General features: G+C 42.0%; 1 protein-coding gene across 5 annotated transcripts in view; it reads left to right on the forward strand.

Annotated features, from left to right (window-relative positions):
• NT5C2 (5'-nucleotidase, cytosolic II) overlaps positions 1 to 24,085 on the forward strand; it is a 65,904-nt gene that overhangs the window by 34,038 nt on the left and 7,781 nt on the right. For 4 of the 5 annotated variants that reach the window (XM_061458845.1, XM_061458846.1, XM_061458847.1 and 1 more), the window contains 7 exons: positions 1,654 to 1,727; positions 18,045 to 18,162; positions 19,513 to 19,608; positions 20,896 to 20,987; positions 21,177 to 21,234; positions 22,517 to 22,610; positions 23,586 to 23,639. In XM_061458845.1, coding sequence (XP_061314829.1) covers positions 1,654 to 1,727; positions 18,045 to 18,162; positions 19,513 to 19,608; positions 20,896 to 20,987; positions 21,177 to 21,234; positions 22,517 to 22,610; positions 23,586 to 23,639 — 586 coding nt within the window. Of the gene's footprint in view, positions 1 to 42; positions 268 to 1,653; positions 1,728 to 18,044; positions 18,163 to 19,512; positions 19,609 to 20,895; positions 20,988 to 21,176; positions 21,235 to 22,516; positions 22,611 to 23,585; positions 23,640 to 24,085 lie in introns of those variants that run through there. The other variant, XM_061458850.1, reaches the window with a different exon arrangement.

Consider the following 24,085-nt stretch of genomic DNA (forward strand, 5'->3'; position numbering starts at 1 on the left):
TATTCCAAGTGGATTTGTGTGGAACAACAACGATATCCAGTGACTGGTTAAATTAGCCACAGATGTGTTTTCTAGAACACTGTCCAAGAAGATATACAGTACTTTAAGGCTTGGTTCAGACATACTGATCTTCTGAAGTCAAATCAGATCCAAGCAAAATTACATCGGTACTAGGGAAGCTTTGAAGGAATTCTGTAATATGATTCAGACAAGTAGATGAATCAGACTGCTGCGAACTAAACAAGGAGCACATCGGTGAGCGATGAGGTAAGACAACTTGCATAGAAGTGCGATAGTTTCATGTTAGCAGTTTGCTGTTAAAATTCGAGCTGCGGCGGATTGACACGTGCAGTTAAATGGGCACGTTGTACCGGCCACCTGCCCAGAATGTGTGTGCCAAGGAGGATCTCCCTGTGTGCTTTCTTCTAGCTTTTTGGAACGTACGAGTGCTTGGCTTTGCACTTGCTGTCTCCATTGCTGTAAGTCCCTGCACTGCCACTCCTACGCGGCAGTGCTGCCGATGTCAGTTTTTAAGAGGATAATTGCTCTGCTGAGGGCAATGTGCTCAGTAAATACTTGGAGAGTTTTCACATATTGAAATCGTACAGGTGAAGGCTCTGCAGCTTTTCTCACGCAGGAGAATTTTGTCTCGGCATCCCATCTGGAGCGGTATGTGGGATTTCTGTCAGAGGTCGGTGTTAAGAAGCTCGGCTTCCATCCCACAGCTGAGTCTTGTTCTTAAAATTCAGATGAAACAGACAGTGGAGAGAAGTCCTGTTGAATTACAGATCTGCTATAGGGTTTAAAGTTCTGGGGAATCATAAACAGCTTAGTTACTATAGTATCTGGAATAGGAAACAAGAAGATATACTCTAACCTGTTTCTTCACTATGTTATTTACTTGAGCTAAATTAAATATGGTGTATTAAAATGTTGTCATCAAAAAGGACCTGTATGTATTCAGCTTAGATTCTTACTGCAATAAGCATTAATAATAGAATTGGAATTTTAAAAATAGCAGGGGTTTGAGGAGTTGCAGGGGAGTTATAAATGAAGAATTTTCACAATGGAAATAACATTCTTGTGGAGGAAAATCTATCTGTTGCTTTTTTTTAGAGCTTTTAAAAATGTTTTTAATGCTATTGGTATAAATGTGGAAACTGAACTGCTGAGGTTTGCTTTGAATTTCCAGATACAGTTCCAAAGAGAGCTCAAATGCTGTGAGTTTTTTCACAGAAATGTTCATTTCTTTTCCTTGTTACCTCTTCGTAATAATTTCTTTTAATTGAGCAAATTGTGCTCCTGTCTTCTGCTTCCAGTTTCCTCTCACTTGATCGCTGAATTTTGCTTCAGGAGATTTTGCGCTTCTATTCTTAGGGATTTTTGCAGGTCACATGCAAAGCCGTGTGTGTGCATGCATGCGTGTACGTCTTTAGACAGCATACCGATAATTAGAATAACCCTGCAATGTCGTGACTTTGCTTCAGGAGAACTCATGGCAAAAAATGAAACATGCCTCCATTTTCAGGTATATTTTCTGATTTTGACCTCAGAGAGGCAGACATCCTAATGGCTGGCACAATGTGTTTGATTTAAAGCATGATTATTTTCAAAATGCTCATGTCTGTAGCTTTATTTCATTTCTCTTTACAGGGTCTTTGTAAACAGAAGTTTAGCCATGGAAAAGATAAAGTGCTTTGGTTTTGATATGGATTATACACTTGCTGGTGAGTATCTCCTTAACTATTTTTATCATTGAGTTATTTTCAAAATTGCCTGTTGTTAAGCAAAAACTTGTTACTGGTTGGGCTCCTCCAGTTAGCCGGTGCTTCTGTTAGTATCTATATTGTTCACTATTCATTGCACTTTAATTTTAGGTATTTCCCTTAAATTTGTTATCTGCAAGCTGTATTTGATCACAAGCCATGTTGCTGTGCTACGGTTTCAAGTGATTATGAGTGCCAAGGAAACCAAAGCTAATAAGTCTAATTGCTTCCTTAAATTCTACTATATTTTGATACTGTCCCCAGTGCAAGCTTGGCATTGAATAACAAGGTGATTTATTTCATCCTTGGTGCATATGGTTGGCTACAATTTTAGCCCTCAGGTGTCCTGGGAGGGTCATATTTGAGTAGGTTTTCCTCTTTCTCACTCCTCAGTTGGGCACATCAGTGACTCATTTTCAGAAGAGGCAAAGCAGGGGGAGTGTCTTGTGTCAGCTGAACAAGCTATGTCAGAAAGCTTTGCCCATTCTTTATGGCAGATAGGCTTTGGGAGGTTGCATAAGACCTTTTAGTTTCATAAAATTTTTTGCATGACTTCTCCATCTTTCAAATACTTGACAGGGAAGTTCTCTGAGGTTTTTGAGGGAGAGGGGGGTAAAGTTACTCTTTTCTGCATAGTCAGACTTACATGATGTTATGTATTTTAAGGAAGGAAGAGATAAAAAGCCATCTTACACTTTCCTAAGCTGTAGGATCACACAGGCTGTAACTGAAGGTGTCGTGTACGATCCTGCCTTCTTTCTCATTACCGCTTACAAGGTTATGGGTAAAAAGTTCATAGCACCCTTGATAATTCCAGTTTAGAACTGTTGAGCATATAAACTGAAAAATGGGAGGTAGAGTGTCAGGGACACCTAATAACGGGTTAATGCAGTATGTCAACTATGGTCATTTAGTTGCTGTTTCTACTGAGAAGGAACGAGAGATGAGTGATGTGGCTAGGAACAGTGTGAGAGTCACAGGACTCAGGATTGGTGGCTATGCAAAAGGCAAGAAGGTTTCCGTATGCTCGTGGTTCAACACAATGCTGCAAGGAGGCTGTGGCAGGTAACTGCAGTTTAGATCACTTGCTTTTGTTCTTTTAATCAGTTATCTATGAGGCAGTAGTTATATATAAAAGCTTTGTTTTTTCAGTGCCTTATTTATACATGTTTCAAGTTCCTGCCACTTTTTAAGTCCTGAAGTTGTTCATCTGTGCAGGACCTGACTGCAGGTACATGCTGTCCGTGTTTGTTTCACCTAGTGACAGTGCATTTAGGGAGTGCAAAGAAGTGTTCAAGAACAAATGCTTGAAAAAAAAAAAAGTTGTGGGTTTCACATCCATAAAGGAAAAACAACTTCTGTGCCTTTTGAAACTGGCAGCATTTCCCAATGACTCAGGTGATCCTAGTGGAGCTGGCATGGAGCATGAAGTGTGTTGCTAACTTTCATCCTGACAGAAGAGCTTCAGCACTATCCTCACTTCTCTGTTCATTTTACTCAAGAGTTGCTCATTCCTGTAAACAGAGAGCAAATGTGTGGTTATCCACAAAACAATGCTTGTTTTGTTGAGAGGAAAAATGTAAATGTTGCAAGCCATAGTACCCAGGGACATGGGAACCCAGGGCTTCCAAGTCTGGAAGATCACAGTGTGGCAGTGAAGCAGGCAAAATCAATGCATTCAGGGGAGCTGAGTGTCAGGGTATGATGAAAAAAGAAATGGGTTGTGATCCAGGCAAAATACTGGAAATCCGGGCCACTCTGGGGTAAGCTGCTGTCCTGTGACTTTTTCCGTGGTACAACACAGATAATAGTTGCAGATCATTTTACGAGGAGGTGTAAGAGTGTGATTAGGTTTGAAAGCCTTTTGCGCATGAAAATCATTATGCCTGGTAAGTGCTATTCCTTTTTTTTTTTTTTTTTTAATACTTGACTGGGAAATTAACATAGAGAATTCCCTGTTTGTTGCCTTACGTCTCAGAGTCATCCTTTCTTTTCCATGTGGGCATTTGTTATCTGGCCATTACTTGCCATATATAACTGTTGCATACAAAAAAAAATACCTATTAATTGCAGAAGCTTTAAGGAGTGGAGTGTTAGAACGTGATTATGGTAATGCTAAGTAATTGGAAATGACAACAAAGAGTGGGGCAAATGAAGTATTACGTCAGTGTGTTCTTGTGCTTTCATTAGACCCTGTCATGTTTACTGTCTGGGCATGTTGTCCCTTACACACTCTTTTACATGGAGATGATACTGTCTAGATTAAAAAAAAAAAAAAGAAAAAACAATGTAAAAAGCTAGTTTATCTGTAATTTAACATCTGGAAATGGTATCTGCATACCAGATGGTGCATGCTGAGCAGAAGCCTTTTGGAGACTGTTCAAGACATGTAAATAGACCAAAGAAGAGGAGCAGAAGCATCTCCACTGTCATCAGCTCCTCATCTAGTTTTCTGCACTTGTACTTTTATATATTGCTAAGTCACTTTTCTGTAAAGTTGTTTAGAAATATCCCAAGCACAGTCTTCATATCCAGTGATTGAAGGCAGTCAGAGCCATTGACCCTGCCAAAAAATTATATGACTCCTCTTTTCCCCGCTCTCTATCGTGAACTTTAATATAGAAATAAACTGATGAAATGAACTGTCAGAAATGAACTGACATTCATCCTGTAGCTGACAGTCATGCACACTTCAGCATCTCAGAAAAAGAATGATTATTTTGAATTACCTGTCTTGTGAAGAGGAGGCTGTGGTGTCAGTAAAACACATTGTCACTCTCTCTTTCTTGTTCCCAAGTCAGTGGCCACTGGTAGCACCAAAAATCTTGCTTAGAAGGTTGTTCAGTACCAGAAAAGTCAGAATCACTTAACTTATTTTGAGCTTTAGAAGCCTGAGACAGTTTTTTTCTTGTACTTTTGAGTTTAAGGACACTAATCTACTTACAATGATAACACTGGTTTCTGTCTAGAATAATCTAATTTTGTTAGGGGTGTAGCTTTTCCACTTTGAAGTATATTGTAACAGCTACTACATGCATGCTGCAGTGATCGTGTGTTCTACTGCTAGCATGACTGAGAATGTCAGCTTGCCAACTGACAGCATGTTACATTGCACATAAAATACGATTTCATGCATTGTTTTATAGGGCGGCAGGTCTTAGCCTTATTAAAGGACCACTTAACTCAGAATTGAAAAAATTCAAGGCTCTCTGATACAGCATTGCCACAGTGATTTTGCTTGCTTTCAAATCAAAATCAGGTTGAACATTAAATTTTTGTTAATAACCTCCGTATTCTCTCATTGTGTTTATCTCTTTCCTTGCATAGGGTTGAGAAATACTGTTAATGGGTGGGATGGGCAAACAAAGAAAAGAACCTGGAGTTTTTAGCCTTTTCTTCTGAGAAATTAGGGACATTAAATTGCTGAATTTGTAGCCACAGTGATTACAGCTAGAATTAATTTGGCTGCTGGGAGCTCAAAATAAAATGAAAGGAAATTGAAATAACTCTCACAGGTTTTAGATGCCTTGTTTTCCCATCAAGCATTGGTGTTGCATCCTCATGGGGTGAGTAAGATCTAAATGTATGAAAGTCTCTCTGGGCTTATATGCTGGATACACTAATACTAGAAGCTCAAAAATCAGTGTTGTGTAGGAAGCTGATCGTGCCCTTCCTGTTAAATCTATTGATTTGCTTGTGTTAGTGAATCACACATTTAGTACATAAAAAAAGAATGTTTCTTCTAAAAGTTAGGTGTTATTGGGAGGAGAGTCAAAGGAGCAGAAGGAATAGCGGGGTTTGACTGCGGTTTGTGTACATAGTTAAGTAGCTCTGCTTAAAATCTTGGAGAGCTTGACGCAAGCAAGTCTTCAGCTATTTCAGCCCTTGCTGTTAGTGAGGGTTAAGACACGTTTCTGTGATGTTATGCAGCCGTTACCCCAGCAGCCCTTTTTTTCTCTGCTGCTGTCCTTGCTGCCTGCCAGCCTCGGAGCAAGGTCCGTGCTGATTCCTCAGGAATCCCTTGCTCTTTGTAAAGAGAAGGTGTTACCGGGTCTGGAAACGCTGCTGATGGGCCGTGTTTGCTGTCAGGGCAGAACTGAAATTTTTTTAATTCTTGTTTAAATCCTTAACTCAGAGAGATTTGAGTCTCTCTTTGTAGTGCATTTTTGTTTGCTAAACAGTAGTTGATTTTATTAACCAAATGATTCAGCTCTGCTTATTCATCCCAACTGGCTAAACAACCAGTAGTCAGTAACAATTCTGGGCTGCCTTCCTGTTTTACTTGTGTCAAAACTGCCCGTGCTTTCGTAAAAGAACATGTTGCATGTAATCCAGAAGATTCACAGCTTAATCTGTTTGTGTTTACTGCAACCCTCAGGAAGAAGGATAAAGGTATGTCAGTAGAGAGTCTTCACTGCAACACTCACCTGAGACTAAGAGTTGGTGAGGCCCATGGGAAATGCAGCAAAGAAAGTTTGGTTTCAGAGAGCATTTTATTTGGCTGCTTCCTTTTCTGTGTGAGCTACACTTGGAATTAGTAGGTCTGCGTCCAAGTAATGCAGGAGGCCTTGGCATTATGAGCTCTTAAATGGGACAGGTGGCACAATGAGGTGATGGATAGATGTCCCTAGACAGGAGCAGGGCTAAAGCAGTGGGGTTCTCAAACTGGCTGTAGTTTCTCACCAGGCCATTGGCAGGCGACAAGGGAATTAATAAGAATTACAATCTCAGTTGTGCTTGAAAAGATTGATCTGTGACTACCTTCCTTCTCCAGATTTTTTCGTGTCTGTCTCTAAGGCAGGTAAAATGTAATATCAGTAGGCAGGATGCTTTTATTTGGAATGCATTTCCTGCACTTAAATCACTGCTGCTTCCACATTCTCCAGATCAATAATAAAATTTTCACTGTCTGCTGAAAACTGTTTCAATAAAAAAGAAGGGGAAATGAGGCTTGAAAAATACTGGGTTTATTGAGTGCAGATACGATTAATACAACGTAATATGATTGGAATATAGTTTGTGCCCTAGAAACATTGCCAACTTAATGCCAAGATTTGCTGCACCGCAAAGGTTTTATTGCAGAATTGCTTATGCTTTCAGCTGAAGCATTTCCCTTCTCATCACATGGGAAAAGACATGGGTAAGACAGCTTTACTCTGTCCCAACTTACTCCAAAGCACAACATAGAATCATAGAATCATAGGTTAGTTAGTAACATGAGTAAACAGGTTTTGCCCCTTCCTCAAGTAGGTGTTGGTATCTAAGCCATCCTTGCAGTTTGGAGGAGAGGGAAGTTTTTCACAGCCACATCTTATTTTTTGAAATGTTTTTTATCCGTTGAGTCTGGAAAAGATACACTCAAGCAGAAGGTAGGGTTGGGTTGTTGCTGCATATGATCTGGGAGGAAAGGTGGCAGCTGAATGAAGTACTGGTTGTTCAATCAAACTAATATTTTAACTGTAGCTGAATTGTATCAGTTTTGTATCTTGCTTTCCACAACTGAGAAATGGGACTAATGAATTTGTACCTTGTATAGAAAAATTCTGGATTGCATAGATGAAAAACAAAGTATAAGCGTGGGAGTTTTATACATGAAAGATTGAACTGAGTGCTTTTAAAAGCTGCTGAGCTTGTAATGTACTACAAAGAATTACTTGTTCTTCTGTTCAGATACTGTTCTTGTTAGTTTATTGGTGCTGGACTCCAATACAAATGTTCTAAAGAGGCTCTCCTGCTTAGATTAAGGGTTTGTCTTTAGTTTCATCATGATTTAAGGACTACAGGTTTTGAGGCCCTTTTGAGGAGATAGCAGTTTTGCTTCTTTCGAAGTTCTCTGGACAGTATAATTCTTTGTGTCATACAGAAATAGTACGGTGGCTAGAGAAGGGATTTGGTAGATGTGACAACAGTAGCATTCAGATTGTTCTAGCAAAAACCAGTGTGTGTATGAAGCCTCGACTATTGCACATCCGCTGTCTGCTTTTTTACATTTGCACATTTCCAGTTTAACAGGTGCAGATTTCAGAGGCTGGTTTAGCCATTAGTGTTTCCCAGCTAAAGGCAGATGGGGAAGCTAAATTGTTCCTAGTATGCTTTGAGCTGGATGTTTTTTCAAATACCAGTGTGGTGCTGAGTGGCTGCTGCCCGTGCCTTCTTTGTGTTGCTGCTCTTCCGAGGTCTGGAGCAGTGGGTTCTCAAATGTTGGCATTGGGAATGAGGAGTGGAGAAAGCATGTGTTGCTTGCTCCATCCCAGTAAATCACTGACTGACAAACTGCTAGTCTGCTGTCTGTGGATTCTTCAAGAATCAGTGTCAGATAGAAGCTGATGAAAGAACAAGTGTTCACAGTGTAAGGAAAGCTTCAAAAGCTGCTATATTCTGTTTTCTTGCTCTTAAAAACATGAGAATAACACCAAACTGGGTCAGGAGGCTGTTTGTACACCAACGGCCAGTTCTTGGTTTTGCCAGATGGATGGAAATATGGAGCTATTTTTCACTGTAATAGATCCCCTTATCTAGTAATCTTAATACCTCAACAGAAGTACTATTAAGTTGCAAATACCCTTGTGATGACACAAAAAGCTTACTCTGTAGGAGGAACCAAAGCTGAGAGTACGGAAGGCTTTAAGTCTGAGATCACATGTGTGCTATTGCTTTGTGAATGCCTTATTTTAGCATGCTACAGAAAAACTTATGTTTAAAGCTTATGTTTAAAACTGATGTATGTGGCTTATTGACCGCACGGGCACCTCTGCTACATACAAGCCCCGGTGCACACTGTTAAACAAATGTGTAGCTTTTGAGGCTCACTCTCTTAAGTGAATATGGAAAGAAATAAGAAGCTGGATCTGTTTGGACACTGGTACAGCTCAATATTGCCTGATATACAGTGTATAAATGGCTACTATACCTTTAAGTGATTTTCTTTTTAATTCTAGATGTTAGCAAATTATGTTTGAACACAAAGCCCATGCAACTATTTCTTCCCGGGTCGGAAGTCTTCATTGAAGAACTAAGCCCATGTTTTGGCACAGTAGTTTGTTTCCATGGAAATGCATGGATATTTCCAGTATGGGATTGTGACTCCTAGTGGGCTGTATCTGAGAAAGGTAAATTGGGAAGGCCACTTTTTAAGTACAAAAAAAAGATTTTCTTGTGTCAGGGAAACAGTAAAAAATTCCCATGAAGAAACAGGTGGCTGTGTAGTCATGTTTAAAATATTATTCCAGTGCAGAGGAATATCATGCCAACTATTTAAATAGACAAACTGAAGTTTCCTTGAAAAGCAGTGTCTGTCTGAATTGCTTTTCTCAACATGCAAAATGTGACCTCAGTGCTGCTGTTGTTACCTCAAGCCATGCATTTTTATTCAGCAGAAGAAATTTTTCTAACACTAAGCTCTGTTTTTCCAGCCTCTGAGGCACATCCAAACAGACCAAATCTTTGTCACATCAGAGGCAAGCAAAGTGCAGCAGCAGCAAGCTAAAAATATCTGGAATTTACCAATGAGAGCACTAATAAGCCTGCTTTGGGAAGAGTTAAAGCTGATGATACTTGACAACACTTGGTTTTAAAACAAGTGGAAACACAGCGCTAAAAACAACCTGAAGTGTAGACCCAGTGATTCGGAGCCAAGCTGGCCATACAATACTGTGTCAGTCCTTGAAGCAGCAACAAACCCTGTCTTTACAGATCCTTTTAGCATGCAGAGTGGGAGAACAGGACTTGATACAGTTCCAGGTTAGAGGTTTTAGAGCTGAGAGCTGTGCTGTGCACTTGGGGATGTTTGCAGGAACATTAGAGGTAAGGAATTTTCCATCACTCTTAGGCTGCAGAGTGGGTGCATAGCTTTATGCTTTATGGGCACTGCTGCAGATGGGGACTGCAGAGCCTTTGTGCTTCTCTGTAGGTGTGTGCTTGGTTTCCACTCAGAGCCCTGTATTGGGCATTGTCAGAAAAGGGTGCTGGGGAGCCACTGAAGCTGAGAACCAAAAGATTCAACCCTCTGATGATCAGTGACTCTTGCCTTGTTTCCTGTTATCAGATTTAGTGTCAAAAACATCTGTGGTTGCAAGAGGCTTAGTACAAGGTCTGGCTGTTCATGCACAGCAGAGAAGCGTGTGTGTTAAGCATACGAAAGTATACTGGGATGCACCTGGAGGTTTTGTCAAGGTCTTGTTTGCTGATTGCTACAAATACATAATTTCTAGTGAAATAGAAAGGGTGCATTAAATATTGAGGTGTGTTTGTCTTCCTGCACAGAGCACTTCTGTGTTTGAAAGGGTGTCTTTGGGTAAATATAAATTATGATCAATGTGGCAGCAGTTTCTTCTCATTGCAGATTGAAAAATAGAGTGAATTCAAAGAAACAAAACATACTGCTGCTACCCATTTTATTTGTTTGGTACTATGATAACTCAATTTAAATATAGACTGAAATACTACAGTTCTGCTTTGCATAATACAGAGCATTTTTATTTATGGTCTAGTGGTTAAAATCAAAACCCAAGAGTCAAGAGACAGGGGTCTGTTCCTGGCTGTTTTTCAACTTGTTTTGACTGTAGACAAACACGATATGGTCACAGTTCAGCTGAGTCCATAAACAAATGGCAAGTCAGTGATTCACCACGTTCCTAATTGAAAGCATATGAGTTGTCCCGTGGGTTTCATTTGGGATTTCTTGTGGTTACAATTAGGCACGTTTACCACTTCGTCAGTTTGTTTACAGCACTGAACTCCCAGATGAGCACAGCACAAACGTGCACAACTCCATTGCCCTGCATGCAGGCAGGCACATAGCAGGCACGTGTTTACGTGGGCAGAGACGAACTGAAACCAGTGCTGTACGCAATCAGGGCTTCAAACAGGATCAGGGCTTTAAACAGGAGTGTCCAGTGAGGATGCTGTGAAGTGAAATGCCTGCAGAGGCTGTGGCAATTGAGGTAACACTTGATGGGTTTTTGGAAAGAGAAACGCAAGGCAAGGGGGGGTGGAGGTTTGCGCTCCCGGGATTGCCAAGCCAGCTGAACGTGTTAGTACAGAGGCTCCCACAGTACAGGTACCTCTGCAGGGTTTCCAGTTCTCATGGAAAAGAAAATCCTCTGCTGTATTTCCAGTGCAAAATGGCAGTACCCTGCCAGGCTGTGCAAGCCAGGGAGTGAGTCTGGGCTCCTGTCAGAGCTGAGCAGTGTGGCTCTGCTCTCAAAACTGAAGGGAAGCAACACCCAGGTGTGAAACTTAAACATGACATTTCAGATTCCTTTCTGTGTAAGTAATGAATTATTTTAACATAGAGGGCAGCACAGCTTGAAATGTTACTGTTTCCCTTTTGTTATGTTTCAGTGACAGCTCCTAACAACACTTTCCCTGACCCTGTACCACAGAAGCTGAAGTTGTTAGTATTCTATAGCATAGATCCTCTTCTTTTCTAATTATATATGAATTCTGGCATTGCTCTGTAATGGGTTATGAAGATAAGGGATACCTTTAAAGGAGGGTCAAGATTACAGAGATCAGATAGCATTCTTTACTATGTGGTTACTTCTGGGGATCCTCAGACCTCTGGCCCTGAGACCAACTTTCCTCAAACTATGGCAGTATGTGAAATGCTTGCCTAACACCTACCAGTATGTTTGATACTGTTGCTTCAATGTGGTTTATTTTTTCATGAAGTCCAGTGTCCAAAACACATCAAGGACTGGTCACTCTGTTTCTGTCTGGATTCTCAGCTGGAGTAGGAGGTTGGGTGATCAGAAGTGCCCGGGAATGCGTGTTTGGTGCTTCTGTGAAATAGAGTGTGATTGGTTGTGGAGGGATGACCATCACAGATATCCTGGCGATAGCTGGCACTAAAATACCCAGCTCTGGGGCTATGTGCAGAGGAGATGTTGACAGAGTGAAGAGCTCTGGGGATAGATCTGTCCTATTTTGGGACTAGTCTAGGATCTCCTTTGATAGACATTGTTGAGGCAAGATACATAGGTACTTGTATTTTATAGGGGATGGGGTTTTAAAAGGGGATCTCAGTCCTCAAGGCTTTAACTAAGCACTTTTCATCAGCACAATATTGATATAAATGTATTTCTAATACATACCTGCATTATTTATGCGTGGTGCAATTCAGAGCAGCACTTTGATCCATCTCTTTAAGTCAGGTTTCTGTAATTTCAGAAATGTATTTGCACAAGCTTAAGTATACATGTTGTGCCTGAGATGTATAATAATAATCTGGATACTAGCCACTCACCTGGCCATGTGCATTCCTAACTGCCTGATTTGCATGTCTCACTCACTGGGGAATAAGTAGAAACTGAAACAATCTGTTTCTAGTTATTTTACTTTCGTTTCTTCAAGACTTAACACAAAGTAACTGGACTGCATTTCCTGTGCTTCAGAGACAAGGCTAAACTGCTTGCATTATCTGTCCACCTTTTGGTTTATCTGTCTTTGTGTGACCTCTGGAGAACCCAGATAGCGGGTAACATTTCTGAAAATTGCATGTTTGTTAAAGCTTTTGCAACCCTTTGGAGGAGGTCATCACCTCTCGTTTGAGAAATGCTGATCTTATCTGAACACCTGAAAGTCAAAAGCCGGTTAGTTTCATCTCCCAACCAAAACCTTGTGGGTAGACCAAGGTGTTTCAATTCCCAAGAGACTGAGTGGCCAGGGCCAGATATGTGGGGGAAGGAGCCGAGCTGGTGTGTAGCCAAAGGATCAGAGCATGCGATGCACCAGCTGCAGAAAGCAGCTGCGCCTGTGAAGTCCCATGCCAATGCAAGGATGCTTATGGGGGCACTGTGAGCATTTTTTCCTGAGCTGCTTTTGGCTTCCAGCTAGGAGGGAAGGCAGGCAAGGAGCTGGCTGATGGAAGGTATGAAAATCCTCCAGGAGAGGCTTGGGTGTCAGAGGAGAGGACATTGGCTAAAGAGACTGAGTGACTTATGGGATAAAAACAGAGTTAGGGATGAATGACACTTCAGGTTACCATTTAGTAGTCCTCTCCCTGCCTCTCTCCCCATAGGAGTTGCTCACTCTGCGGGCTTCTGTTGTTATTGCGGCAAACTCCTGAGCTCATCTTTCCCTTCCTAAACTGGGGTGCTGGTGATGGGGAGCTGCTTCCTCAAAGCTGCGTCAGCATGTTGTCACTGTTCTCAATTCAGGGCTTTTACCAGCACCAAGCCCATAGTGGCCTGGAAATGAACTTGCTTGCAGGTACGCACTTCGAGGCAGCAAATACATCTCACAAAAGTAACATGGCTGAAGCAGCACAGGAAGGGGTGTTTATTTAACATTAGCTCCTGCTTCTCTCCTATGATCCATGACTAGCTTTTAAGAAGTGTCGACAAGCCCTGGGACAAACCATGTTACATCTTCAATGAGAAGCTGCCCTGCTTAAATATGAAATCTCTGTGTGTGGAGGAAGAGCAAGGAAAGAACGAGCAGCGCTTGAGGGGCTTTTCTCCAGCTTAAACAGAGCCATCACATGCACTACAGCCTTCCCTAGCTATTCATTTTGAAACAAAACAGGCTTTAAACATTTATTTTCAGCGAAGCCTTCCAGGAGGTCTGAATACTTCTGTGGATCCTTTTTGCAGCATCATTCCAACTCGTTCAGCTTTGTATTTAGAGCAAATTGGATATCAAAAGTTATTCCTGATTATGCTGTGCATACCTGTAAGTTGCAGCATAGGTCTAATCTTACTGTGTGTGCTTGCAAATCAGTGCACTGCAGTACAGTGCAGCACTCTGTGCGGGTTTGGTACCAGTTTATCCTGCAGTGCTTTGCACATCAGAGCATAAGCATGTTAAAGTACACAACAATTTAGATGTGCTACGTCAGACTGACCTGGTGTGCGAGCCACTCACTGGCAATGCCTTCGGATGTAGGGCAAAATTCTCTTCTCAGGTTCCCAGAGTACCTCGTGACTCAGTCTCCCCAGTCTCCTGCACTGACATGTGCAGGCATTTTGTGGCGTGAAAGAAAGTGAGTGCCCTGAAAGGGGTAATCTGTCACTGACTGAGGAATGGACAATAATGGCAAAGCCCAAGAAGAGCACGAGACCCTTTCTTGAACCAGTTGCTCTGCATCTGAGAGAAACTCAAAGGGTTTGTGTCACTTGGGCAGCATGCTTATAGCCTCTTCCTCCTAATTATCACTGAGCTGATGACCTAAGACTGCTTTGTGGATATGAGGACAGAATTTTGCCTGCAGGATGCACGATTACCAACTGTGCCTTCTATATAAATCAGTCGTAAGTGTATTTGGAATAGCTGCTAGGCCGGCTTCTGAGCTTACCAGAGGACAGAGCTCCAGCTCCACATGGCACAGAGCTGTTGCAGTTTTAAAATCAGTCTGATTTTTTTCTTTAACAGGGGAGCCCAGTGTAACTCCGTCAAGACTGGAGTGACACTCTGAATCTGCATCTGCCTCATGTGAGTTAAAATCCTGGCAGCAGCATTTTGCATAAGCTGGAGCCTCTGTAGAGATTTTTTTTTTCCTTTTTTTTTCCTTTTTTTTTTTTTTTTCCTTTTCAGGAAGGCTATAAAATTGTTACTGTGTCTTGGCAGCAAAGGTAAAAACAGCCACACAAATGCATGAGAATTGCATACCTTACTGCACAACCCCTGCTCATTCCAGATCAGCTTCCCTCCTAGAATGTGTAAGGGATGCCTGCACTCATCACAGACCTGAAGGCTTGCAACGTTCACTCCTGGGGTACTGCTTTTTACCTTTCAATAGTATAATGTTAAGCCAAGTGATGGTATTAAGGGGAGGCTGAAATACTGTCAACTGGCTTCTCTGTTTTTTTAAGCCTTTGGTTGTTTTCTTTCCACCCCGGTTGCATAATCCATGAGCGCTGGGTGCCGTTTGCCCCATGCCACTGAAGCATTTGCCTGTGTTGAGACACAAACTATTAAAACAAGGTGGTCCTCTGGAGCTGGGAACTTGGCGTGGTGGCAGAGACATGGCATCAAATAGTACAAAAGGGAAAAGAAATCAGAGTAAGTTGTAGCATGTGCTTTGGTTTTACTGTCTTTGGGTAAGGATGCTTTGAAAATGGGTTTGTAGCACTGCCTCTTCACCTGTCACAGAGCTGGGGATGCTTGAAGACTGGGTCTTTCTCAGCTGTGTGAAAGAGCTGAGCATGGGAGACACTGAATGGCAAATACCTGAATTCATGGCATTGCCATGGCACACATATTGCCTCCAGTTGTGGTCTCAGCAGCCAGCTCTGATGGAGGGAGCTGTTCCAGGAGAGCTTAAAACTATTTTTCATCATGCAGCTGCAGAAAAAAATACCAATCTGTCTTCTCTACTCTCTTTCCTCATGGATGCCTGAAGTAAACAAGATATGAGAGAGAGCAACCAGCTCTGAGTACAATATTGAAATACATTTTTTCATCTAGTAATACATATAACTGGGACATTTTCCCTGAATGTGCTGCTGTAGTTGCAGCGGTGTTAGCCTGTTCATACCTGATCTGAAGGAGGTAGATTGTTTGTTTGCCCAGAAGCTCATGTTACTGAAACAGGCATTTGCACATCTCATGAGAAATGTCAGTGAGTTGTGGCTCATAGCGACAGATGCAGCATGTGCTGTGGTGTAGAGTGCTGTCAAGGTGGGCTCGGTGAGCTCTCAGTCTGTTCCCAGCTGTGTGTCTAAAGGAAAAGTTTATCTTGAACAGTAAGTATGATGGTAACTGGAGAACAGTTATTGTCCCTTTCCAGTTTCCAGGAGGCCAGTTTCCTGTGTCGCTGTTTAGTTTGTGATTTTCCAGATACTGTGGAGTGGTAGAAAAGTAGGGAAGGGACCTGAGGCATGAGTGAGATAGAGGTTTAATTTAATTGAAAGAGACATGAAGGAAGCAAAATCTAGGGCTTGAGAAGTAAGAGGAATAGCTGTCCAGCCCTCACCCCCAAAACATTCAGATTAATCCTGTTGCAGTACTGCCTTAACAGAAACTTGGGATGATGAAGACTGAGGTTGATACATTCTTCACCCTTTCCTGCTGGTGCTTCAGCTTGTTTCCTGAAACTCAGAGAGTTAAAAGGTCTGTAGTGATGAATCTAAGGCAGAGAGGGAAATAAAGAAAGGAAGGAATTGAGTGAGGGCATTTTGTGAGCAGCTGGCTTCATGTCCCTCCAGAGCCATTCTCTGCTGGAGTGTTAACAAGTTACATAGGTTGTCTAACAGAGAGCCCTACTGTTTCCCTGGAGAGGTTCTGCTGGAGCTGTTGATGAACCACTTCTGCTTGTCCAAAGGAAAGGCCAGTGTGCTCCTTGAGATTCCTTGTGTCTGGGCAGCATCATTATGGTTGTTGAGTTCAGAAAGAGCAGGATTTCCTTGGGCAAATGATTTGTTTGGGAGTGATGTTTTATGGATGAGTTGGTAACATGGTCAAATTCTCAGGAAGCTAACAAGGAGAGTGCAGTAACTTCATGGACAGAGAGGGGGACTGGAGGCATAGCGGGGAGCTTTACAGCACTTTCACCTTCCAAGTATATGCAGGTGTATTTATTACTGTTTTCCTTGGGAAGTGCCTTTACTATCCTGCATCAGAGGAATTCCTTTTTCCAGATGATGCTCTGCTGTCTCTCTCACAGTGTTTTTCATTGCCTAACTGCCTTTTGCTCCCTCCAACTCTAGCTCACTGCCTAGAATTGCCTTGTCAGTCACCGCTTTCTTCATTAGCTGTAGTTTCTGATTGCTTATTCCTGTCTATAGCTCAATCAACCCTTCCTTTCATAAAGGATGGAAAAGACTATGTGCATTGAATATTATATCATGTTTTTGATGTTTACCATTGGTATAATAATGCTTGAATTGAAATTGGTAACTTTTATTGATTTCAGTTACCTGTTTAAGAACACTGCAGTTTTGTTTATTACGTTTTTAATGGGGAAAATTAACTCTTAGTGTTTTGGTGCTTTTTAGATTGAGATACATGAGGCCCCTGTCACAGTTCCTGTCAACTGAGTCTTGACAGTCTCTTTCTTCTGTAGTCCTTTTCTTTTTAGTATTCTTATAGTATTTTATATATTTGATTTCTCCTCTCAAATTGAGTATTAAAGAGTATAAATATTGTGGTGATTACCTGGGCAGTACAGACAGTGTGTGTTAATATATATTGTGAGGTCCAGCGGTGTGCTATATCTGTATCAGGAAAAGCAGTCTGCCTTCTAACTAGCTTGGCTGTGTAACTTGCATATTTTTGGTTTTCACTTAGCTAAATATGAAGTATTCAAGTGTCTGAGACAGTTGGGCCATTGAACCCATGGTAACCCTTATGGCAGTCAAGGGTTGTATTTGACATTGTTACATCTTAAGATCAATGTAAGACAGAGACATGCAGCAAATGTAAAGATGCCATCAGAGAAACACAGTGATTTCTGTTTGTTATAGAAACGCAGTCATTTCCTTTCAGATGTTAATTTAATGATCTGATTAAGCAGTAACGTTTCCAGTACATGGGAATGTCATTTGAGAAGAAGACAGGCCTGATGGTAGTAATGACTTAGTTGAACAAGTCAATTTCTTTTGCATTGAGCTAAGGTGTGTGTCACTGATGAGCAGCTTCTCTGAAATGTAAGAATAGTAAGCTTGCTTAGAAGAGTAGCATTTTGATGCATAACAGTAACAGCAAACAGATTTTCACAGTACCATATGGTATTATTAACAAACAAATCGTAAGTTAACTTGACAGCTCTACCTTCAAGCTAATTTAGTCTGCAGCAAACATAAATTCCTCTGAGATGAAATCTGAAGACAATACTAAGCTCTGGGATTGTAGCCAGAGCAGTAACAGTATCACAGCAGTGATGAATTTCAGGCTTTCTAGCTATGAATACATGTTTTCCCCAGATTTATTGGTTTCTTCATCAGCTTTGCAAAAACACATCAAACCGAAACCAAGCAGGTGGAACAGGGAGCCTTCATGCATCTGCCTAACAGGACTGCAGGGAGAGGAGCTGCAGTTTGAAATACATTCTTCCTGATGCAGAGCTGTGATCGACTGATGGATATTTCATCTGGTGCACTCTGCTGCTGAAACCCGAACTGTGGCTCTGCTCGGCTGCAGTCCTGGAGCTTGAGCTAATTTCATTGTGGCTCCAGGCTGGGGGACCCAAAGCAGCAAGGGCAGGAGCGAAGAAGGGAACAGGGAACGTGTGATGTGGAGGAGGGAGGAGGGGAAACGGGTACATTACTTTTAATTGCCTTCTTGTTTAACCCCCTAGCTGTTTTCAAATTTTCTAACTGAAATCTCATCTTGGTACAGTGTATAAATCCCCTGAATACGAATCTCTTGGATTTGACCTGACCGTAGAAAGATTAGTTTCCATTGGATACCCTCATGAGCTGCTCAATTTTGTGTATGATCCTGCATTCCCTACCAGGTAAATGACTAACAGATACTGACCCAGCCTGCTCAAGGCCTGAATATTTGTTCTGTAAAGTTCATAGGCAACACGTGAGGCCAGGTTTTCAGAGTTGTGCCTGTGAAGCCTGTGGTTGACCACAGATCATGGGGAAGGGAGCAAATTGCTCTGGTTTGTGGAAGGCTTTTGAACACATGAATCCATGCCAGCAAAGGAGTGTGCAAGAAAAGAGGCCTGCTGAAAACATGGTCCAGAAATAACTTTTTAAAGGAAAGACAGCAGAGACACAATTGGACTGGAAGTTAGATCAAAATCAAGGGGTGAAGGAACCGTTACTGTCCATCATGAGGCTTATAGAATGCCTCAGAACATTTTTCTTTAATGAATTTAATTAATAGTGTCCTGGTGCATGAGACATCCTGAAAACTAAGCTAACAGTAAACAATAATAAAAGTGTAATCAATCCAGTTCACTGTCTACATCAATCAAACACCTAAAGCAAAGTGAATGGTGCCAAGTTACTAAATTCTTATATTTTGTCTTTTGGGAGCAGAGGTAAAAAGGACATTGCTTGTTTTAAGCAAGCCTTTTGATCTTACTCTGTGCCTTTAACTTGTTTCCACTTGTGCCTTTGCTGGATTTTTCTATTTTGGACTCCTTTGGATGTTCTTTAGAAGAGATGGACCATAGGGTCTGTTGGCTTGCTATTCCAGTTTTCAGCCTAGCAGCCTCCTTCCTTCCATCCTCTTGGCACGTTTTTTCACCAGGACTGTTGCTGGGTGCACCCATGCCCATGACAAGACAGTAGCCCTTCACAAACCTGTGATGAAGACACCATTAAATCCACTGCCTTCATCCCAGGGTGGGAATAGAAGAGATATCTCTGTGGGAAGACTTCATTCTCCAGATGCAAACTACTAGATAAGTGAGACAGTGTTTTGCTGGAGTTGGAACCAGGAATGTCCAAAGCATTTTGTGCAATAGTTACATGTCCATGTCTGAAAAAGAGGAGAGAAATTCCTTTATCACACCTTGCTCTCCCTTGCAGCCCAGCAGGACTGTCAGGGAACCACAAACACAGGTGTCAGATTCGTGACCCTGTGGAAGAGGCCGGTGTCCTCTCTGGTATGTGCATAGCTAAGCCTCTGCCGGGTTAAATGGTTCTGTTTTCAAGTCTGTGGAGAGCAGATCAGCTGCACCTTTCGCCTGACAGCACAGGGCTCTTGTTGCTCACCTGCAGCCAGGTAAAAGGCACAGTAGAGACCACATCTGCATAGTAACAATAACTCTGTTTTATTCAGAGTGCCATTGAAATGGTCAATGCTTAATATGTTCGCTTCTTCATACCTTAAATCACTTTCTTAACAGAGGCCTGGTGTTCGATACTCACTACGGAAACCTGTTGAAAGTTGATGCCTATGGGAACCTCCTAGTGTGTGCACATGGCTTTAATTTCCTCAGAGGGTGAGTGCTGATTCTTGGCTGTTCTTTTGACTTAATATATGCCCTTTTTTGTCACTGATCCTCAGGGTGCCCATTGTAGAAGGAGTCACGGGGACTCTGCTAAAAGCAGATGCTGTGTTGGTGTTCCTACAGCTCCAGGATTGACTGGGGATGCAGTGAGGCTCCCAGACACAGCAACAGCCCAAGGTGTTTGTAGAGGAGATGTCTGTACCAGCACAGGCACATCTCTGGTGTGCTGGGACTAGAAGGAAGTGTGCTGTGGGGAGGGGTTGATGGGATAATCCAGGACTGTTCACCTGTCATCAGCTGGTCAGTTAAGACAGAGCCATTGTATGCGGGCTGCTGGGAGCAGAAGTGACCTGTGCCCCATGAGACTGTCATCTCCACAGCCATTGCTGAGAAAGTTCAAGGGCCTGAGCTTGCTTGGGGAAGGAACAAGGTTATTCTACCCCTTTGTGTTTCTGACCTTTGAGGGTGTCAGAAGTGAGGCATTTTCTGCCATTTCCTGCAGCCTTCCCTGGCTGCTTGTGTTTCTCCTGCCCTAGAAAAGGTGCTTTAGGGAGCAGGGGGGACCTCAGTGCTACATGCCTGATGGGTCCCACCAAATCCTTTCGTATCGCTGTTGTGAGAGTGGATGGATGGAAGGCAAGCACAGGCCAGCCCCAAGGCGACAAACCTTGTCATTGAAGGCCCGTAAGTCACTGTGTCACAAAGCTAAACTTTAGGAAAAGTTTTTGTCTTTGCACTCGGGTTTCTGTTTGAGTCACAGTGATCTTCAGAAGCTCCAGAAATGAAGGAAACTAGAATAATTAAATGACTTTAGTCATTGCCACCCTGCTGATTAATTGCAGAGGGCCCCAGGCAAGCCTCCTGCAGCACAGCCCTGCACTCCCCTGCTGAAAGCTGCTCCAGGGAGTGTAAAGCAATACATGGAAAGTGGGGGAAAGTTTAAGATAAGCAAACAATGAAAGTGCAGATGATTGAAGGCATCCTCATAGCCAGCAGCATGGGGCTTAAGGTGGAGTTGTGGACTCTCGACCACTCAGTTTCCCTGTGTGGGCTCTGCTTAGTTTGCTGACTCAGCAACGAGGGCTTTGTGCCTTGCTCTGCCTGAGCCAGCACAGTGGGTGCAGTTTTGCTCTTGCACTGCTAATGCATGTGGGAAAGTTGGGTGTCAATTAAAGCACAACAGCCTCTAGTTAAGGGACCCTGCTATTTTGCAGGTCAGCACATTTTATCCTCATTATTTCTTGTGGTTTCATTCTTCTCCACCTTATCTATTCTCAGGCCTGAGACACGGGATCAATATCCAAATAAATTTATCCAGAGGGATGACACAGATAGGTTTTACATTCTGAATACGTTATTCAACCTACCAGGTGAGTCTGATGCGAGCCAATGCAGGTCTGTTTCTGTGCTTTTGAAACCAAAAAAGCTTTGCTAATGACATGCTCTACATATCTGTTTATTTCTTTTACATGAACTTTCTTTTTTTGGGCACAGGGCCTAAAGTTAGCTGACTGTATGATGTTATCCTTGTCTTAAAATTGTGCTTTGTTTCTTTGCAGAGACCTACCTATTGGCTTGCCTAGTGGATTTCTTTACTAACTGTGACCGGTACACTAGGTATGTATTCCCTCTGGTTTGAGGTGCTGATGGTATTGTTATTATAAAGAGCAATTCAGTACAGATGGAGCTGTTCTTAATTTCAGTGGAGGCCCCTCAAGTGGTTTTGGTGGGTAAAAGTTCAGTCCTCTTATTCTTTTGACATGAAGAGAATTCAGTGGTGACAAGATGATCTGTGTGTACAGCAGACTGGTTATGAGGGTTTCTTTCACAGCATATATCAATATCACCATGCTGACTAACACTGGTGTTTGGGCCAGCTTATTAAGACCACACACGTATTACAGGGTGATTACAGGCACCAGACAGCTCATTTTGAACCTGTGACCACTGGAGCCATGTTTGAACTGGTAACTGAAAGGCTAGATTTCCTTAGTCTGTTACCACAAGTCCCTCATGTCATAACTGAGGACTTTAAGGTGAAATGCTCAGGCACATTGTGCTGTAAAAGGCTGTTTGTGCAACATGAGTGTTTACCTTGTTTTCAAATAGGTGTAAGCATAAAAACAAGCTGTGGTTTGAACTGGCAAACGTGAATGTTGGTGTGCTTCTGACTCATGTGATGGGTCATCTTTGCATATTATGTGAGTGGAAGGCAAAGGGATTTTAATGGGATTTTACCTGGGAGCAGAGGAACTGCTTATGCCCACAATCCATCAGGTGAAGTATCCTTCTTCATCACAGACATGATGAGTGCTGTCATAATACATACAGCTCTGTTTAATCCTTGATTTCTTCTGATGCAGACTCTCATGGATGTCTCAAAGATACGTCCACAGTATCTTGTAGAGAAAGTTTCTTATGTTAACTCTATCCAACACAGAAGTAGTTCCTTCCTCTCAGCAGTGATTATTAAATTTGGTTGATTTTCCTGGTACCTCCTTATTTAATGTTGGAAAGAAGGACTGCTTACTTTCTCAGTACCATTTATCTTTTGTAAAATGCTGCAAACTGTACAGCCCCAGTCTTTCCTTCTTGTAATGCTGTGGTGGAGAAAGAAGAGTTGCAGGTCACGGAAAAGCTGTAGTACTGCTATGGAGGCACAGGCCCCTAGTTAGAAACTTACGTACTCTCCATTTCAAGCAAATGTTCTTGTGTAACATGCAGATCCTGTTAAACTCTTCTAGCCTCTTTTCAAGACTGAGCTGCAGTAAATTAATAAACAAGAATCCATTATGGTAAGATGAAAACACAGGCTCCAAACAACATTTGGACTGTCTCTCTCCTTGACGTCTTTCTTACCTGCTGTGATTGACCACTAAAATCTGTTTTCTCCTCACAGCTGTGAAACAGGGTTTAAAGATGGAGACCTCTTCATGTCCTTCAGGAGTATGTTCCAGGATGTCAGAGATGCTGTTGACTGGGTTCATTACAAGGTGATTGTGAGAACTCATTGAGATGTCTGTAGTTGTAACTGAGTTAGAGGGACTGGTTTATAGATCATGAGTTAAGTTATTCCACTTTTGGGCAAGAGCCCTGCTTTGCCGCCTAGTGAGCAAATAATAAATTGCAGTTCTATATAAGTCAAGATCTTGACTGCCCTCCTTGTACTGGAACATTTCTGTTTTGGCTTCCTATTCCTTTTTATTCTGTCCAGGTTCCATTTCTGCACTGTAATTAATGGGGTTTAGAACTAAAAGTCCACAACTTGTACTTTGTCTTAATGATTAAAATGGCATTTTACTGTAAGTGGTTTACATTGGTACTATCTTATATTATCTGAAAAGTACCTGCATTAAACAGAAATACATCAACTCTTCTCTATTTAGAAAGGAGGGGCAGTTCATCTTTTCACACTTTGTGCAAATTCAGAATCTAATTATGTGAGTATTAACATCTGGTTGAAGACCTGATTTTCATGTTCTTCCTCATTCAAGAGGTCTATTGGGGTGGGATGGAGAACCATCACAGGAGAACTCTGCTCACAGTTGTACTTGTGGTGGTCCTTTTATCCATGCAGAAGTCAGGAATCTATTTTTCTTTCCTTATGCAGTGTTATGCATGTTGGAGTTGGCCTTTCAGTAAAGCATTATGGTCAGTGTTGGAGACAGGTCGTTGACTGTCTTGTTTGGTATGGCAAATCTATTTTTTGTTTGTTTCTATTGTATTCCCTTCTGAAAGGGTTAAAATGCTGTTGAAGTGGATTATTTACCATGGTGAGGGAATCGAAGGATCACAGAGTTTGTGATGGTCCCTGCTACTCAAAGCCTCTCATCTCTAGAGTCACTGGTTCAGATTCGCCCTGGTTTGTACTTTCACAGCATTTTAAAGTGTGAAAGTTGGCATTACTTTGATGTCTCTTACGTCATAAGTTTCCGTTACCTCACTGGGTTCTGTTGTTTCTATTTCAGGGATCACTTAAGGAAAAGACCCTTGAGAATCTGGAAAAGTATGTGGTGAAAGATGTAAGTGTGAAGTTACTTTATGTGTGCTATATGACGTTCTGTAGTGAGTAAGCCGGCAAGATATAAACATGCTGATTTGCTTTACTGCATCACAAAACAGATAACACTGTGATTTCTATTGTAATAACCAAAGACAAAGTGGAAAGTTCGGACGCAGCCTTTATTCTGAGCCAGTGATCCGCATGATTTCGTATTCACGTGCATGTTCTTTACATAAAATATAAAAACCAGAGGAAATGTTTACATGGGACACAGGTGAATACACTGGTAGGGCTCATGTTGGTTCTTTTGATGGTGTGCTCCCGGCCCATGTTTTCTCTGCCCAAGCAGACCTCTTTTTTAAAAAGGAATGATAAGCATCTTTTTAGACAGAGGTATTCCTTAGCCATCCAAATAAATGATACATGTCTTTAACCATAAGAGACTGAGGAAGAGCTCCTGAAAGA

The sequence above is a fragment of the Pezoporus flaviventris genome, unplaced genomic scaffold (assembly GCF_033815535.1).
Source record: "Pezoporus flaviventris isolate CSIRO_AGI_PZ_B2104156 unplaced genomic scaffold, CSIRO_AGI_Pfla_v1 ptg000029l, whole genome shotgun sequence".
Classification (NCBI taxonomy): Eukaryota; Metazoa; Chordata; class Aves; order Psittaciformes; family Psittacidae; genus Pezoporus; species Pezoporus flaviventris.